General features: G+C 44.4%; 1 protein-coding gene and 1 long non-coding RNA gene across 2 annotated transcripts in view; one reads left to right on the plus strand and one right to left on the minus strand.

Annotated features, from left to right (window-relative positions):
- RNF185 (ring finger protein 185) overlaps positions 1–14491 on the plus strand; it is a 35626-nt gene extending 21135 nt beyond the window's left edge. Inside the window, exons 2-7 of the mRNA XM_039225849.1 lie at positions 1606–1827; positions 4378–4396; positions 6063–6175; positions 7570–7624; positions 10014–10131; positions 12018–14491. Coding sequence (XP_039081780.1) covers positions 1652–1827; positions 4378–4396; positions 6063–6175; positions 7570–7624; positions 10014–10131; positions 12018–12115 — 579 coding nt within the window. The 5' untranslated portion in view covers positions 1606–1651 and the 3' untranslated portion in view covers positions 12116–14491. The remainder of the gene's footprint in view (positions 1–1605; positions 1828–4377; positions 4397–6062; positions 6176–7569; positions 7625–10013; positions 10132–12017) is intronic.
- LOC120227838 lies at positions 8552–18627 on the minus strand. The gene is made up of 4 exons (XR_005527348.1): positions 18397–18627; positions 17476–17616; positions 12234–12391; positions 8552–8562 (listed from the first exon to the last, which is right to left on the minus strand). It is a non-coding gene; the product is annotated as an uncharacterized LOC120227838 (long non-coding RNA).
- Between the last annotated feature and the right edge of the window lie 75 nt (positions 18628–18702).

Here is an 18702-nt window from a genome sequence, read left to right on the forward strand (position 1 = left end):
ACTGGCTTTTTGGTCTTTACATCTTTGAACTTTGGAAGCTGGAATCAGAGCAATCTTCTCGTGCTCCAGTGGTGAGTCCCAGACTTGTGGTGGGGCTGCCTGCTTTGGAGAGAGTGGATGAGATGACCTGGAGTTGCAGTCTTAGAGCTGGAAGGATACAACTAGAAAACAACATAGGCCAGTGCCTCAGTTTACAGATGAAAAAACTGTGGCCACGGAGGAGAAGGAAGGCTCCCAAAACACCTATCAAGCTGGAGGCTCAACTGCAGTCAGCATCCAAGCTGCTGGTTTTCTGGCTTTTTTTTTTTTTTTTTTTTTTTAATTTATTTCTGAGAGAAAGACAGCATGAGCAGGGGAGGGTCAGAGAGAGAGGGAGACACAGAATCCGAAGCAGGCTCCANTTCTGAGAGAAAGACAGCATGAGCAGGGGAGGGTCAGAGAGAGAGGGAGACACAGAATCCGAAGCAGGCTCCAGGCTCTGAGCTAGTTGTCAGCACAGAGCCCAATGCGGGGCTCAAACCCACAATCTGTGAGATCATCACCTGAGCCAAAGTCAGATGCTTAACTGACTGAGCCACCCAGGCATCTCTCTTGACAGATTCTTAATCTGTACCCAGAATTTCTGGATATGGTTGGTGTTGGTTTTGTCCTTCTTTTTCACTTCTGACAGGTTCTTTGATTTGGAGGTAATATTGAACACCAGTCTCTTTCTCCTAGCATTTGGTGGCCAGCTTGATCTGTGGTGGTATAGTGGTTTGAATACAGACTTGATGTCTTGAGTCCTGGTCTCAGCTGCATATTCATCAGCTAGAGGACAGGTCTTGGGGTGCAATTTCCTGAAGAGATTGGACCAAATCAAGTTTGTCTAAAGCATTGTTTGTGGCAAATGATTTCAGTATGAGGATAAACAGATTTTCTGTCATTATATTTGTACTTATCTTTCACTTATGGTAATTAATACTGGCTTTTTATGTACAGTAGTGACATAAGCTTCTTCTTTAAATGCATTACATCTTAAAGAGTTGATAGATTTAGACCAAATAAAGTAGATGGTATTTTAACCCAACAGAAGGCAGAATGCAAAAGATTGCAGTTTGGAAGACATTGGCTGAATGGCCTTTCTGGTTCTTCTTAACTTCCTGACCTTTCACAGTTACACTTATACTCTGACATATACCAATTACAACTTTCTGGCCTAACCAGATTCACCCACCAATATAGATGCAGTCCAAAGTTAGAGGACAGCGTGTGCACATTCAGTCTTATTGAGCATATATTCATTACCTGGATTGGTTTTCCTGGAAGAATGTAAGTACATGTGAGAAAAGGTCTCAGTTCCTCTGGAGAACCATCTGGATGGAGGATGCTATGTATTTGTGCAGTGTGTTTGTGTGGTACATTCTGGGCTCTGTTCATGAAAGTTTCTGAATCATTGTTCTCTGGGTAGTGCCCTGTAAGTGTCATCCTCTGTAGCATCTGACAAGTCTGTTTAGGGGGTTCAGTCATAATCTGAACTTCAAACCTGAGAGAAGATGGGGGTATTGCTATGGAGGCTGGGGAGAGTGGGTGGTAGAAATGGGCAATCAAGGACTCTCTGCCTTTCAGGATTTTCCTGGGGAGAATCTTCACTAAGAGTTTCTGACAGCTAAGGATGGCAAGCAAGGGGCCCTCGGCCTCTGCATCCCCTGAGAACTCCACTGCAGGGGGGCCCAGCGGTAGCAGCAATGGTGCTGGTGAGAGTGGAGGGCAGGACAGCACCTTCGAGTGCAACATCTGCCTGGACACAGCCAAGGACGCCGTCATCAGCCTTTGTGGCCACCTCTTCTGGTCAGTATCCCTGCCACCACCCCAGAAGACACACTGCTAAGTTTAGAAAGCTTGTGTTCCTGGGGAGCTTTGGAACAGGGGTTTTGCACCCACTTTGGATCTCCTGATACAATCAGGCCCAAGAAGCAGGAGGCCTGGGTTCTTATCCCATTTCTGTTGCTGATGAGCTAAGTGGGCTTGGGCAAATCATGTCCCAACTCTGGACTCTGTACCCCCACTTCTAAAATGAAAACACTCACCAGTTAGTGGGCAGTTACTATGTGCCACTTGCTGTGCTGAGCAAAGAGGCAGTATGTACAATGGTTATGAGCAGGGACTCAGTAGAACCAGACTTCCTTGTTCTGAATCCTGAGTCTGCCACTTCCCTACTGGATGACCTTGGGCAAGGTGCTTACACATGCTCTGTCTCATTTTACAGGGTTGTTTGTGAGCATCAAATGACTCTAAATACATAAAAATCTTAGAAGAGCACATGCCACACAGTAAATACTATGTATTAGTGATGATCCTAATAATTGTTGCTGTATTTTATCTATATCAAAATGAAGTGACAGGGTTAGTTTCATTCTGGCCTCCATCATTATAGAAGCTCCTCCTGGCTCTGAGATTCAGGGTAAATATTGAGATTTTATTCTTCTCTCTTGGGTTTGAGCCCAACCTGGAGGGGTGAGTTGGGGTAACTGGAGGGGTAAGAATGCCAGATAAGGCAAAGAATATGTCCCCTCCCCAAGGCATGCATTTTCTAGGGATGGACATATGCACTCTTGGATATGAGACCTTGAGACTCCAAGGCTGCTGTATACCTCAGATAGCACCCTGGATAGGAGGCTGGGAAGTGCTAGGAAACAAGAGTGGGGGAGGATTGGGCCAGCTTATCAAACCCAGATTTGATTGAGGACATAAAGCTGTGGGATGTTTTTGAGCAGGAAAGTGGTATGAAGAAAAGGACATCTAAGCAGTATTTATTTAAGGGAGTTTAAGTTGGCAGCAGTGACAAAGATAAATTTATTGGTGAATAAATAGAATGGGGCAGATTTTGTTCTCGTGGCTCTTGCCCTAATCATTAAGTTTTATTCAGAAACTATTGTCTCCTGGAAATTAGAGATTCTCTGGGGTATCATGTAACCAGGACTTGACATGAGTGTCATAATTAAATGAGGGTACCATTGGAAAGGAACAGACTCTAAAATGAAACAGATGTTTCCAGTTAGAGTGGTTTGCCCCTGAGCAAATCTACCAGCCTCTCTGTACTTTAGTTTCCTCATCTGTAAAATGGAGAGATGATTGTACTTTGTCAAAGGTTAATATGACCCTCCAGTACCATTAACAAATAAAAAGCTAGCCAGCCTCAGCCTGGCACACAATAGTTGCTTAATAAATGGAAGTGATCACCATCTTTGTTATAATTCTGAACTTTCCCCTAAAGGAAAGTTACCTTCACTTCTTCTTCCCTTTGAGGGAAGCTGCCAGTGGAGATCTGCCATTATTTGGGGTGCCTTAGACTCAGTTTGGAATGATACTGCAAGGTTAATATGGGAGTCAGATGTCAGGTGTGTCTGTTACCTCCAGGAAAATAGCATATCTGGATTGTGAGGCTAAACTGGTTGAGGAACTGGGAAAGGAATTATCCTCTGAGTCCAAATTTTACTCAGCTATGTTTTATGAGGGACAGAAACCACGTCCACATTTTCCACTGTCCTGGCTCATAGGTGTGCAGTGGATATCTGTTAGTTGGATGAATGAATCAAGAGAGAAAAAGTGAAAAATCTGAAGTTAGAATAACTTTTCCTTCAATTCTGTAAAAACATTATTTTTTCACCTAGTGCTAGTGATAGAATAGTCAGGAGACTTACTTTTTAGTCCCTGGTGCCACAGTCAAGTCTTTTCATGTTTCAGAGTTTGATTTCGTCATTTGAAAAATGAGAGACTGGACAGCAATTCATTGTAATGCAACTCATTCAGCTGAAGGTAGCCCTTTTTGCCAAGTAGCATCCCCATCCTTTTCATTACTTAAAGATGTTTTTATAGTAGACTTGAATTTTTGAGCTACATCCTGCCAGCAGAGCATTCAAGGTTGAGGACGGCCTGAAGATTTTGTTAAACTGGATTTAGAGTCATACATTGTGAGTCTTAGGTGCACATGTATGTATGAGAATGCCCCCATGAATTTTCTTCTGCACAAAAGGTTTTTAGCTTTTATTGGATTCCTTCAGAGGCCACAATTCCTCAAAGGTTTACTTGTAGAGAAGCTGGGTCTGGGATGGTCTGGGACCTGGAGGTCCTTCACAAGTAGGATACAAAGGGTAGAGATGGGGGTCTTGTCTCTATTGCATCATTTTTTCCTGTGATTTTAGCCCAGTCTTTTCTAATTTCTGATACTAGTGATTCCCCACAGATGTTCAGTGGGATTGCAGTACTGCACAGTTCCACCCTGTTTTCCCATTTTTAAACTGCTCCCACCCTCAGTGTCTCTGCTAATGAAAGCATTTTTCTCCTTTTACCCCCACTCTCTTTCTCCTTGATGACTGATTGCCCTGGGGACCCTGGCAGTTGGCCGTGTTTACATCAGGTAAGATGCATTTCATTTTACTTTGTCTTTCATCAGCTGTGGTTGCACAAGACACCCCTAGTCTCAGGAGACTACTGTCAGAAGCTGCAATCATCCCTGTTTGTGGGTTCATTTGCTTGCTTTACCCCCAACCCTCTCTATACACCTGCCTACTGATTAGTCCTTGGTGAAACAAGGGGTCACTGTAGTACCTGGGATGGTCCTGACTCTGTACTGATGGGCTTTGTGGCCTTAACAGGCCACCACCTCTCTGGCTCACAATTTTCCATCTGTAGATTGGGTTGGATTTGATAGTATGTTAGGTTTTTATTTTTTAGTTTCTGCCTATACAGAAAGAATCTCCTATATATCAACTATGAAAATGTTAGAAAGGGAGAAATTTTTTTTTGTCTCAACAGAGAGCTTTTGTGAGAGGGGAAAAATCTGTTTTCCTAGCTTCAGATGATTATGAAAACCAGTTAGTAAGTATTCAACAGCCACATGCTTGGTGAGAGAGAGCTGAGCCTGGCATTTACAACTGGCTGTGAATGATTACTGTGAGCTGACCGTCCCCATGGTTGTTGGCAGAAGAACCCCACAATAGTAGGTGGCTTAGGAACATTGGAGGAGGACAGAAGTCCCAGACCTCTAGAGCCTCAGAATCCAGGCAGGAGGAAGAAGCAGGGGAAATGAGAGGGATTCCCACTATGTTATGAGCTGTGCATTCAGACTCCAGTGGAACCTAGTAGAACATGTCTGTTGTAAATTTATAAAGAGCACATAACACATAAGTTTTAAAGCTTTCAACAGTAAGATAAAGTAAGTAGGCTATAAAATCACTAAATGCTGCTTTCTCCTTGGCCCTGAAATCTTAGATTCACATTTATATAATAAACTTTGTATCATTGGGTCTAAAGATATAATGTCTAAGATGTCGAAAGATCATGTTCTAAGATCAATGCTGAGAAAATATATGTGTATTAAATTAATGGTTGCAAAGACACTAGAGATAATATGTATTTATTATTTTTATTTTGTTTTAGAGAAGGTTAAGCAAAATGCTTTATATCTAATGAAAGAGCCTGGGAAACCCAAAACAGAATTCTAGTGTTTTTAGTATTGAAAGAAATAGTTGAATGCAAAAATCAATGAAAGTATGCAAAAAAAAGCAAATTTAGATAATAAGCAAAGTCTGTCCTTTAGCACATAGTAAATCACCAGAAAATGGCCAACTTGTGTCCAGATGCTGATGTTTGGGATACAGAGTTGTTCAGGAAATGCTGTAAAAATGAGAAATCACAGAAAGAAAAATTTCCTTTTTACGCTTGGTCTATTGAGGAAGGCAGAGATTTTAAAGCTTGATATACCAGCGGGATCAGTCAGACCCCTTGTCACAACTCCAGGCTTGCAGTTCCTTCCTGATGTGTTGCTGGGAGCCAGTAGAGATCATGATGCATGAGGAAGCCTGCTTAATTTATGATGGTGTTTAAAAGCAATTTTGATTTCACCACTGGTAAATATTTATTGAGTGCCAGGAGTAGGAATCAGGAGTTGGGCTCTTTGGAGTATTCCCTGCTGGTGCTGGTATTTCCAGTTTGAGGCCTTTGGTCTATGTTGTTCTGCTGACCCTGACTGATCTGTAGTGGGCTTCTTAAGCAATTCATGCATTTTTCTTTCCCGATTGCAGTGGTTGGAGACCAGACCTAACAGACAGGTGTGTCCAGTTTGCAAAGCTGGCATCAGCCGAGATAAGGTCATCCCCCTCTATGGCAGGGGCAGCACTGGGCAGCAGGACCCCAGGTGAGACCTCTTACACCCATTCCTTCCTTTGGACATGAATTCTCTTCTATTCAGCACCTTCTCACCCAACCTTTTATTTAGTACTTACAGACTCTCAGTTTTGAGGCAATTGGGAGCTGGGTGAGAGTCCGCCAGGAAGGGAGGAAGCCAAGTTGCCACTCACTGTGCTGTAATACATTGAGCATCTGCAGAGGGCAGGCAGTGTGCTAGGCAGCGCACAAGGTATCACAATTGTAAGTGTGCAGAGTGCTGTGAAGTAGCAGCTTTGGAAGCAGGGTGTCCAGCAGGAGAGTTTGCAAGGAGGGGGTTGTTGCAGCAGTGATACATAAAGTACATAAGGGAGGAGGGGACAGGAGGTCTGGGAAGCTTTGAGGTTTGAAGTGTGTGTGTGTTTGTCTTTCTACAAAAGTCTGGCACATGTGTACACACACATGTATGTACTCACACACCCCTGAAGCTACCCAGCAGTATCTCTTACCTTCTCTTAACCCACTTCACTCCAGCATACCCTGTTCCTAGATATACTAGACCTCTCTTAAAGGAACTTACCTTTTCACATTCATGAACCTTTGTATTTGTTTCCCCTTTGCCTCTTTTGCCCTCCCCAGGCCTGCTCAACACCCTCCTCCTCAACTAAATTCTATCCATCTTTAATGAGCAGCCCTGAAGTTACCCCCTCCTTGAAGTGGCCCTTCTTCCCCACATTAGGTGCTCTCATCTGTGCTTCTACTCTAGGTAGTTGATACCTCTGTTCAAGAAGTCCCTTCCCATGCTGTATTGTGATTGGTGTACCTCTCTTTAACATAAACGCCTGAAGAGTAGAATTTGTCATAGGCTTAGTATTGATCATGTTCTGCCTAGTGCCTAATGGGTAACAAGCCCTCAGTCTAGTATTTTGGGGATGAATGATGGAAAGGGGCTAAAAACCCAGAAGCAAAAAGCATAGTGTAGAGTGCTTACCAAGGAATAATGGGAGGTAAAGCTGAAGTTAATAGGGGCAGATCAGAGAGACCTAAATCTCAGCCCTCTGTGTTGACAGGCCATTCTCTGTTTCATTTTGGATATGAGATTTTTAACATCCATGACCCCCATATCACACAGAGAGGGTGTCTGGCTAGCATTCATAACCAGTCTGAGCCAGGCTCTCTGTGAGAGGAATAGGCTGTAGTGCAATATGGTGAACATTTTATAAATGAATTTTCTCCCTGGCTTTCTATACAGTTGAAAAAAACCATTGCAAGTAGAGCGAAGGTTAGGATTCGGTTTAATTTGGCATAAGTTCATATACTGGGCACAGTGGAACCTACCCTGTTGGTAAAGAGCTCCCGCTCCACTCAAGGAACAGCTGTAAACATTTTATTTATAATATTTATTTTACAATATTTCTGTTTCAGAGAGAAGACCCCTCCCCGTCCTCAAGGACAGAGGCCAGAGCCAGAGAACAGAGGGGTGAGGAACATTCTAGGAGAATTCTCTAGAAATGAGTTCAAGGCTTTAGAAGTTTCCATCTTGGCCCTATACTTTTTCTCCTTGCTTATAAAAGTAAAGGAAAGCTTGGGGCACCTGGGTGGCTCAGAAGCTAGAGAGAGGAAGACACAGAATCCAAAGCAGGCTGACTCTCAGAGCCTGACCCGGGGCTGGAACTCATGAACTGCAAGATCATGACCTGAACCTGAAGATGTATGCCAACTGACTGAGCCACCCAGGCGCCCCTAAAGAAATTTTAAAAGCGAAATATTTATTCACACTACCAGAATCCCAAACAAGTATATTTTCATTTTTCTAGATTAAAATATTAAAAGAAAAATTTTGAGGGAAAATACTTATCTATATCTTGTCCACGTACTGGCATACTGTCCTGAGCATACTTGTGACCATAGTGTTCAGTTCTGTCTGATAATTTGGTCATAAGAGTTTTTCATTTCTCCATAAGAATTAAGGGCATAGGTTGTTGGATATATTGATCTAGCACTACCCCTTGACTATAAGGTGATATCACTTTAACCTTCCCAGGCTCTTTCTCTCAGCAGAACATTGGCTCCTAACCTTAGGAAGCCAGAGGCCCTGGCCTTAATGACTGTTGTTCACACCTCCAAGCATATACAAGCACCCATAAGCCACCAGTGAGGCTTATTGCCTATTTTGACCTGAGAACATATACCCACCAAATGTGAGGACTTAGAGAATTATATAGATGTTGCTTAAAAAGAAAACCAAAAGGTCAGTCTTCAGGATTGCTCTCAATGAAGTGGTAGTTCCTGATGAAACAGTTGCACCTTTCTGGGTAAGGCAGCCTCGGTCCCAGGAGCCCTCAGACTCCACCATACTGGGTCTGAATAGGAGGCATTTCTGCACTGAGGTGGTGGAAAACTGGTTGTTTTTCTTCTCTGTAAGTTTGTTCTGTTTGTTATCTGCTGTTAGGTTTTATAGGTAGTGCTGCCCAGCAAGAAGTTTGGAGCTGGATGCCAGGCTGCTCAGTATGGGATAAGGAACAGCCATTTCATGACTTGCAAAAGACTCACAAATGAAGGGGCCAGTCAGCTCTTTGTGGAGAGCAGTTGACCCAGTAAATTTTCTTCTTACTATTTTTTAATCATTTGTTCTAAGGATCTACCCAGAGATGTGGGGGAGGAGAGAAATTTTTTGTAAGATATGCACAGTAATTAAGAGGGGTTTTCAGTTCATATTGACCTAGTTTCCGATCTAAACTCTACCTCTTTTATTAGCTGTGCAACCTTGGTCAAGGTAAAAAAATAAGTTACTTATTCACAGTGTTGTAATTTCTGCTGAATCTTTCTTTTTTTTTTTTATGTTTGTTTCTTTTTGAGAGAGAAAGACAGCAAAAGCAGGGGAGGGTCAGAGAGAGAGGGAGACACAGAATACAAAGCAGGCTCCCGGCTCTGATTTGTCAGCACAGAGCCTGATGTGGGGCTCTAACTCACAAGCCATGAGATCATGACCTGAGCCAAAGTCATATGCTTAACCAACTGAGCCACCCAGGTGCCCTTTTCATTTGAAAGACAATGCAGTATAGAACACATTATGGGGGGAAAGCTGAAGATGATACACTAAACTGCTAACAGTGTTTATTGGAGAGAGCATGGCCTTGAAATGGTGAAGAGGAGGCCTCTGGCTTTCTATGTCAGCTATTCCTCTAATGTGTAAGTTTCTTATAACAAGCATATATACTTTTGTAATCAGGAAAAATTAAAGTGTTTTACATTTTTAAAAATTATTTATAAAAATATTAAAAGAAAATTTTGAGGGAATATACTTGTATCTTGTTCACATACCTACATGTCATCATGTACTTGTGACTGTAGTGTTCAGTTTTCTCTGATAACTTGGTCACAAGAGCTTTTCTGTGTTGCTGCACTGTTAGCATAATGGTCTTTAGAGAGCATGTATCAAGATTTTGATCTTGACGTCCATTGTTGGTTAATTAGGGTTCCACTTTTTTGCTATTACCAATAATGTGGGTGTACAGGTTGTTCCCAATTTTGCTGTTAAAAGCATGTAGAAATTTTTACTGACTAGTGTTGGATTCTGGGGGAAAAACTGGTGCTGTAAGAACCTTGACTTGCATAAGCAGATTATTTTACTTTGGGACAGGACCAGTCCTTTCTGGCATTCACAACTCCTTGGCTGGGACTCCTTGAAGGCTAGCAGGACCAAGGTTCCTCTGCCTTGGGGTCTAGATGGGAGGAAAAGATGCCACCCCCCTTGAAAACAGGTAGCAGAGAATAGGGAGGAGAGGCAGGTTCCACCTGCAGGTGACTTGTTTGACAGGTGCAGGAGAAATGTACTTGTTCTTCTGAATTGCATTTCTTCTATACAGGGATTTCAGGGATTTGGATTTGGAGATGGTGGCTTCCAGATGTCTTTTGGAATTGGGGCATTTCCCTTTGGGATATTTGCCACAGCATTTAATATAAATGATGGACGGCCTCCTCCAGGTAAGACCCTATTTCCTTGGTAATCCTGCTTGAAGCCTCCTAAGAATTCATTAGTATGTAGATTACAGATAAGTGTCACTGCTTGAAAGATCAGGCTTTTCAAAATGTGAACTCTTTCCAGATTCTGGTAGTCATAATGATATTACACACTCGCCAAATGTTAGGCATGTTCAAAGTACTTGCCATCACAAACCCAGTAGATCTTCACCACAAGTCTGTGGGATGGGTAGGTGTACAATTAGCTAGCTGTGTTTTACAAATCAGAAAATGCCCCGTGTGTTTCCCAAGACATACTCTGTGCCTATAAAAGAATGAAATAATACCCAGGATACCTAGCTGAAGAAAAGCCTAGTCCTATGCATGTACATGTATCCCCCACTTTGACCATTTGGGGACAGGGAGGAGTGAGGCAACCTACCAGGATTCAGGGACTCTATTCTTTGGCATCTCTATCCAGCTTCCCTCAGGATACACATAGGGCTGGTCCCAAGTCTCATCCCTTTGATAACCCTTTCTGGGTCTGTTACCTGCCACTACCTTTCTCTCTCCAGCCAGCTTAAAGGTACCAGATGCATCCCATGTAGAACTGGGCAGCAAGGTGGGTACCCTGTACTTTATACCAGGGCCAAGATCCGTACCATGGAATCTGAAAAAGTGCTGAAGTTGGTTGAGCTCTGCTTATACTTATTGGAGCCTCATGTGTGATGGGCTCAGTGTATTTGCAGAAGGAGCCAGTGTGTGTTTCCTGGCCAGAGCTTATGCTCTTAAGGACAGAAACCTACTCCTGGGTCATCTCAGTTTTCTTTGGCCTTTACCCTGGTGCTTGGCATATAGCAGACAATCAGTAAGTCTTTGTTGACTGCCTGCCTGCATGAATCATCAGAGTACCTGTTTGGGGAATAGTATAGCACCAAGAGATCTTGGAATGCCCTTCCATACCTCCTCCACCTCAAAGGTTTCTCAAAGGAAGAAGACCACACAGGGCAGGATGTGTTCTTCCTGAAGGAAGGACGGGGCCCTGCAGAGGCAGCAAGATCCTGCTTAGCAGCTTGTTTCCCTTCTTCCTGGTCCAGGGCTCAACCTGGGTTCCTCAGTTAACGAGAGCTCTACAGCCAGACTGGACACTGGGTCACTCTATCCCCATGCTACAATCAGTTTTTCTTTATCATGTTTGATATGTTTGCCCATACTTGATTCAGATTTTCTTACACTCTCTCCCCCAAAGTCTGGACAGGGAGCTCTACCTAGCTTTTCTCAAAGCAGGGAGGAGTAGAAGCCCAGTTCTGCCCCTAGTTTGCTGTGTGATGGAAGAGACAAGTCATTTTGCCTTGTCTGTCCCCTAGTTCTCTCCTCTGGAAAAGGAAGGCACTGTATGTGGGGCTAACACCCCTCCATGCTCAGTAGTGCCAGAATCCAGGCAGCATGCAGAGAGGCTGAGAGCATGACTGGGGCTTTGCCACTAACTTGTGAACCTTGTGATCTTGGGCAGGTCACCTCTTACCTGTGCTTCAGTTTCTATACACAAAATGGGAATAATAATACCCACCAAGCAATAGCGTGTGTACAAAACACTTAGGACACAAAAGAGGCTTAACAGCAGCTTTTCTTTTATTATTTCCTGTAAGAGCTTCCTATTTTATTTACATCTGCAGGCCAGACTCTCTTAGGATAAATTGGAGACCTTATCCTTATTGTTATATTATTTCACTTATCTTCATAATTTCAGTTTTGTTTTACCTGATGTTATTTGGGGTTTGGAAATCTTTTTAGTGTATAGAGTTATGTTGTAAAGAGATGAAGATTGATGTTTTCAATTCTGGCCCGAATGGGCAGTGCGCACAGCTGCAGTGTTCTGACAGCCTCTCTTCTCCCACCTGTCTCTCCAGCTGTCCCTGGAACACCCCAGTATGTGGATGAGCAGTTCCTGTCACGCCTCTTCCTGTTTGTCGCTCTGGTGATCATGTTCTGGCTGTTGATTGCCTAATGCTGGGCTCCCAGCCTATATCCATGGCAGGGCCTCTGGACTGGTAACATGCCACACCTACTCTTGATGTTTGGCTCCCTGCCTAATCCTGACCCTTGGAATTGGTGGGGTCGGTAACGCATCAAGGAGCTTTGGGACTCAAGACCAGTTGTCAAAGACTCTGGAGTATGGCCACTGCTGTAAACATCCTGCTGTAACCTCAGTCTTTGGCATTGAGTCATCTCTCATGAGTTACACCATGAAGTTCTGTTCCAGCTAGCTCAGCAGGTCCTGACTCTACATAGAGGAGAGGCAGGAAAAGAGAAATTGTCAGTACAATTTCACCTGAGTTTAATATTACAAAAACAAAGGGATGAACCAAATAGAAACTTTTTTTCATCTCTTTAAATACCCTTTGGTAAGTGGCTTCCAAAAATCAGTGGGACTCCCCATATAGTGAGGCTCCAGCCGGTGTTGCTCTGTCCTGTTTCCTCCTCTTTCTCAGAAGAAATGCAAGAAATTGCTGTCCTATAAAGATCATAATTGCAACAGCTAAAGCTGGAGTGACTTCATGAATTCACCAGAGAGCCAAAGATCTTTTATTGGCTCTGGGCCATGTTCAGTCTCTTTGGCTCTAGAGAGTGGCTTGAATGACGTCCTGGTTTCCTGGAGTAGATTATCCCCAGAGACATGTGGCTTCACTCACAGATTTCTCATCCTCTTCCCCCAAAAATATACGCATCTGCGCCTCTCTGCCAGAGGACACACAGCCGAGACTGCTGCTGAAGCCAGGACTGACCACGCATTAGGAAAGACCTGCCAGCGGGACTCTGGTGGGATTCAGAGCTCTGATGCAGGAATAACTGAACATGCAGCCCTTTCCCCAAGGCTGTGAAAGCTTTGGGTGCATCCTCTCAAACCCACCCAAAGGGAACTAGGGGCTTTGCCAAGTCAGCACATATTGAAGACCATCTTCCCAGAAGCCAAATTGTCCTTTATGAAGAGGCAGGAGTGGGGAGACCTGCATATGACCCTAATTTTGGTATGGCTTGGTGGATACCCCTGAAAACTCCTTGTATGTGTGCTAAAACCAGGGAAGCATGCAGTTGAGCAGGCAACCCCTGATGATTTTTAAAGCCAGGCAGCAGGGCCTAGGGAGCCTCAGCATGATGACATGGTGTGGTTTTCCCCAGGAAATTTCCAGGGGAACCATTTTCCCAAGCCCTTGACTGATTTTTCCAGTTCACAGACTCTTTCCTCAGAATCCGATTGAGGGAGTGGTTCCAGGCAGGAGGACAGTTCATTTGTGGAAAGGTTCTCACTCTTCTGGTCTGGTCTTTTCCTAGAAAGCCAGTGTCTTGCAGGAGATCCCAGGGGCAAGGAAGATGGACTTCCTCTGGGGGCCTCTCTGTCACTTTACCAGTCCCCATTGCTCCTGGCTCACCCCCAGCCATAGCCAACGAGTGGTAGAAAGCCCCACCCAGTGCTTTTCTCCAGATGTGGCTCTGCGTAGCATGTGGAAACCAAGACCCTGAGGAAGGTGGGGGGAGTCCTCCTCTCATTTCCACAGTCCCCACCCCTTCCCTTCTGTACTTGTCAATGCCAGAGTTCAGTGTTTAATCAGACAAAACGTAAGTATTGAAAAGGTGGTTCATTTGCCTAATCCATTTGGTAGGACTAAGCTACCAGCTCTACAGTGTCCCTGATGGATTTTAAACATTCTTGGGACACCCACTCGAGTGCTTTTTTTTAATCACCTCCTGGAAGTCCCAAAAGTCAGAGGGACCCCACCTTCTCAGCACAAGTGAATTGGTGGGATCTCTCAGTGAAGTAGCCCCACCTAGTGGTGAGAGAGAGAGAAAGAGAGAGAGAGAGAGAGAGGACTTCAGACAGATGGGCCCAACAGAAAAAGGTTTCCAGAAGAAAGGTTAAAAAAGAAAGGGTTGTGGGTAGGAAAACAAATCATTGAGACCCTTTGACGAAGTAGAGTGAGCCTAGGAGAATTCCACCAGCAAAGGCATCCCGGGAACCTGTGAGCAAAGCCAGGCTGGTCATGTGCCCTTTGATTTTGAACCTTCTAGGCCCCCCACTCACCCTCCACTGGGAGCTGGGGCAGGAGAGACAACTTGGGACTGCTGGCTCAGCCCCAACAGGAAATCCCCTTCCCACCACCCCTCTGGAGGCTCACCACCTTGCCCCTCTGCCAAGGCAGTTTTCTTTTTTTGTGTGTGTTTTCTATGTTGGGGTCCAACCCCCTCCTGCTACCTTTGTGGATTAGGACCAGGTCCCAACCACAGTCAGAAAATGACACCATGTACAGTGGCACACCTTGACCAGTCACTAATTTTCACTGTTGTGAAAGTGATTTGATTTAGAATTAAACAAATGGTTTTACATTATCGTGAGCTGTGGACTTGTGTGTGTAATGGGGGGGGGGGAAGCATGGGTTGGGGAGTAGTCACATTGGTTTGGCCTCTGAGAAACACTTCTGCATACATGGAAATGTCACATCGAGGAGCAGTCTTCAGGAAGTCATCAATAATTAGAGATGAGAAGCACAGGCTAGAGGCCTGGCTGCATACACAGTCCTGCCCAAGGTATAACCTGTCTGACAGCCCTAGTCCTGACAAGTGTATGGAATTCCTAAGTTTGTAGGCTACCACAGTGGGGCTTAGCTTGTGGACAGTCAGAACCTTGAGGACACTCACAGGTTATTCACATGTTCTGCAACAGGGCAGGTGGGACCCCAGCCAAGCCCTCTACCTGGAGCAGTGGATGTATGGCACCCTGAGGTTCCTCAGTAGCAGAGTATGAGATGGGAAATAGTGAGGTTACAAACCTAGCCTAGCCTCAGGCTCCCCAGCACACTAGAGCTACAAGGTCATCCCTCAGAAAAGGTCTCTTTTCTCCCTCTCTTCCACTTTGGCCTAAGAGTTAATCAAGTTGAATAGCATTAAGATATGGTAGGAAATGCAAAGATCAGAGATCTCCAAGAATTCATAAGCCCAATAAGGAATGGAAAACAAAGCATACACTGAAGTAGAATACGACAGTAAAACTTCTATGTTACCAATGACCCAAACCCAATAAACATCAGCTCCTGTCCAATCCTGTTTCATCCCCACCCTCACACTGCTCCCTCTCTCTTGCCTGGACTATTTTGAAGCAAATCCTAGTCCTGTGCCATCAATTAAGTATTTCAAATATGCATCTCAAGGATTTCCAAAAACAACCAAAATACTATTTTATGTACTTGAAAAAGCTAATGATTTCTTAATGTCCTCATATATCCAATCATTGCTCAAATCTTCCTAGTTGTCTCAACTTTTTTGTTCAGTTTCTTGCATTAACATCCAAATCAGATTAAGTCTGATATTACATCCATATGTTCCTCTTTTCTTACTTTTGCAGTTTATCTGGTTTGTTGTTGTTGTTGTTTTTTTTTAATTTAATGTTTATCTTTGAGAGCAAGACAGTGCAAGCAGGGGAGGATCAGAAAGATAGGGAGACATAGAATCAGAAGCAGGCTCCAGGTTCCGAGCTGTCAACACAGAGCCCAAAGCACGGCTCAAACCCACAAACCATAAAATCATGACCTGAGACAAAGTTGGCTGCTTAACCAACTGAGCCACCCAGGCACCCCACAGTTTATCTGTTAATCCAGTTCATTTGTCCTACTGAGTTTCCCACAGCTTCAGTTTTGCTATATGCATCACTGGTGTTAATAAGCTCTTCTTGTATTTCCCGTAAATTGGTTTGTTAAATCCAGAAGCTTGACCAGGTTCAGGCTTGGTTTTTTTTTGGTAAGACAGTATCATAAATGGTACTATATACCTCTTGTTGCATCATTTCAGGAGGCACATGATGCCTGGTAGTCCCTTTTTGTGATGTTAGCAGCCCTACTGATCATGGTCTAAAAGAGAATTTTCTGCCATGATAGAGATGTTCTCTATTTGCACTGTCCAACAGTAACCACTAGGCACATGTGCAAGCACATGAAATGTGGCCAGTGGACTGAGGAACTTAATTTTCAGTTCTATTTCATTTTAACTTAAATAGCCACATGTGGCTAATGGCTATAGTATCAGACAATACAGATTTAGATTAATTCACAGGGGTTGCAAAATGATATAATTGAAGATAATGTGTTAAGCATTTAGAAACAAGAATAGGTAGAAAAGGGCAACAAAATTACAGAGAACATGGAAGAGAATGGCAGAGTGGTAAAAGGGAAGAATGTATTCAGGGAAAAGGAGAAAAGGCTGCAAAGTGAGATGTAGTTCACTCATGAGGGCCTGGTTTGGCCTTTATTTTGTTGGCAACAGGGAACTATTGAAGGTTTTTGAGCAGCGAGGAGACAGACACATAATTCTGGAGGATTAATCAGTTCCTCTTAGATAGGACTGATTCCAGGAGTGAAGAGACTAGAGGCCAAAGATAGGCTCAATTTGATGAAAGTGGAAATGACAATGGGAAGGTCTGGCTGGGAATCAGTAGACCTGTTCCCTCAGGATGGCAAAGTCTGGTGGTTTTCAGTGTCCAGGTTCTCAGTTCTATAGGTCCAAAGAGTTGATTGTGAGTCAGTCAGGATTTGGCCTTAGGGACTGACCAAGCTATGGTGGGGTAATCAAACTGAACAGGTGACTTGGGAGCTAGAAACCCAAGAGTTTTCTGTCCTTCAGATGTCCCCCTTGGAGTTCACAAGTGATCTTGGAATATTCTTTGGGACCAAACTGGAAAGATATCTCTTGGTTACACATTTCTATGGATTGCTATTTTCTTTCTTTACATTTCAATTAGCATTTCTCAAGAGCTACCTAAACTTACCTGGAAGGAATTTGGAGGAGTTAGTTATCCCCCTACTCCCTGCTAGTGAACACCATGAGGCTGGAGGTGGGAAAGAAGTGAAAAGAGAGAGGGTAAGGAGAAAGAAGAGACAGGCCTGGGTGCCTTGCTGGGGGGCGGGGGGGGCGGCAAAGGAGAGGGAAGACAAACAGGGGTGTTGGTTCCAAGGCTGCCAGTGCCTGTGTGCCTGGGAAAATACAGCTTTACTTCTTTGCATGTGCAGGATGAATAAAATCTGTGCTCCCTTTTTGCCTACCATGAGGTGGCTTGTCAGAGTCCCCTGAATCCCTGTCACTTTAATTAAACACATAATCCTGTAGTTGCTATAATCAGACCAAAAATTTCTCAGTAACTAAAGCCAACCGCTGGAGGGTTCCCAGGAATTACCGGAAGTCAAGCACATCCCCTCCCCCACCCCTCAACATTTTCTCAATACTCTGGACTTCAGGAGCCACCTGCCACACCCAGAGGAGAAACATCTGACCTGCTTCCGGTTTGGATTACACAGGGCAGGAAGAAAAGAGAATTGTGCTCACCTTTGCTTATTGGAGCGCTGGGACCAGCCAGCAGCAGGGTTGAACTTTGTCTTGAGTGGGGGCGTCATGATCCATTTCCTTGGGCCCCATCCCTGCCTCTTCCTGGTCATTTGGACACTTTTTCCATGACGGAAATCCAGTCTAAGGAAATGACAGTTGCTAAACACCCATCACAAGAGAATCAGATGGGAAGGACTGCAGGGTCCCGCTAATGTAGCCCCCCCTTTGTCACATGGTGGGGGTCCCGCCAATTCCCTCCCAAACCCAGTGAAGGGAAGTGGTTGGTTCTCAAGGCCCCTCAGCCAGCTAGCAGCTCCCAGGAACCAGCCTGCTGTTCTAACTCCTTGTCCAGGGCTCTCTCCTCCACAAAGAGGAGCCAGCAGGGCAAATCCAGTCTGCAAATGTGTTTGTTCCCTTGGAACATGGCATTTTTAGAATTTCTGAATGTTACCAATTTAAAAAGTGGGAAAATTCACCTAAATACTTGGAGTTTTGGCTTATCTTGAAAAATTGGAAGATCTGGTGTGCTGCATTTATTTATGTATCTATTTGGCCTCAATAAGGATCTGTCCCTAGAATGCTGGTTGTACCACCTTCGCACCATCTTTGACCTAGAGATTATCTACTCATAGTGGCACAGATAAATGGCTTCTTTGAGGTGGAAGCCTAAGAAAATTCCACTCTCAATCCCTAAAGTTATTTGTGGAGTAGTTTCTCCATATTCATATTATTTTTTTTAAAGATTTTTAAGCAATCTCTACACCCAACATGGAACTCGAATTTACAACCCCAAGATCAAGAGTGGAATGCTCTAATGACTGAGTCAGCCAGGCACCCCTCCATATTCATATTCTTGGTCTCAAACAGTCTACTGGAAAGAGCTTTTGTCTGGGAGTTAGGAGACCTGGGTTCCCATCTCACCTCTGTTCCTAGTGAGCTAAGCCATTTCGAGGTAGTAGAACTTGTTCCCTCGGGTCCTCAGCTGCCCCCCTCTGTAAAATGGGCTGAGGGTCTTCTGTTGAGGCCTCCAAGGAGTCCTGGGGACTCTGCTGACAAGCCACCTCAGGGCCGCCGACAATCACCCGTACCAGCTCCAGCACTCAACAAACGGCGGAGCTGTCTCTGGGAGGCGCCAGGGCCCCCACAGAGCCTTACTCAGGGGGCGTGGCCTGGCGTCGGCGGGGCGGGGCGTCGGCGGGCGGGCCCCTGTGCCAGGTGCGGTTTGGT

This window comes from Hyaena hyaena, unplaced genomic scaffold (genome assembly GCF_003009895.1).
Source record: "Hyaena hyaena isolate Hyena2069 unplaced genomic scaffold, ASM300989v1 scaffold_19, whole genome shotgun sequence".
NCBI classification, from domain to species: domain Eukaryota; kingdom Metazoa; phylum Chordata; class Mammalia; order Carnivora; family Hyaenidae; genus Hyaena; species Hyaena hyaena.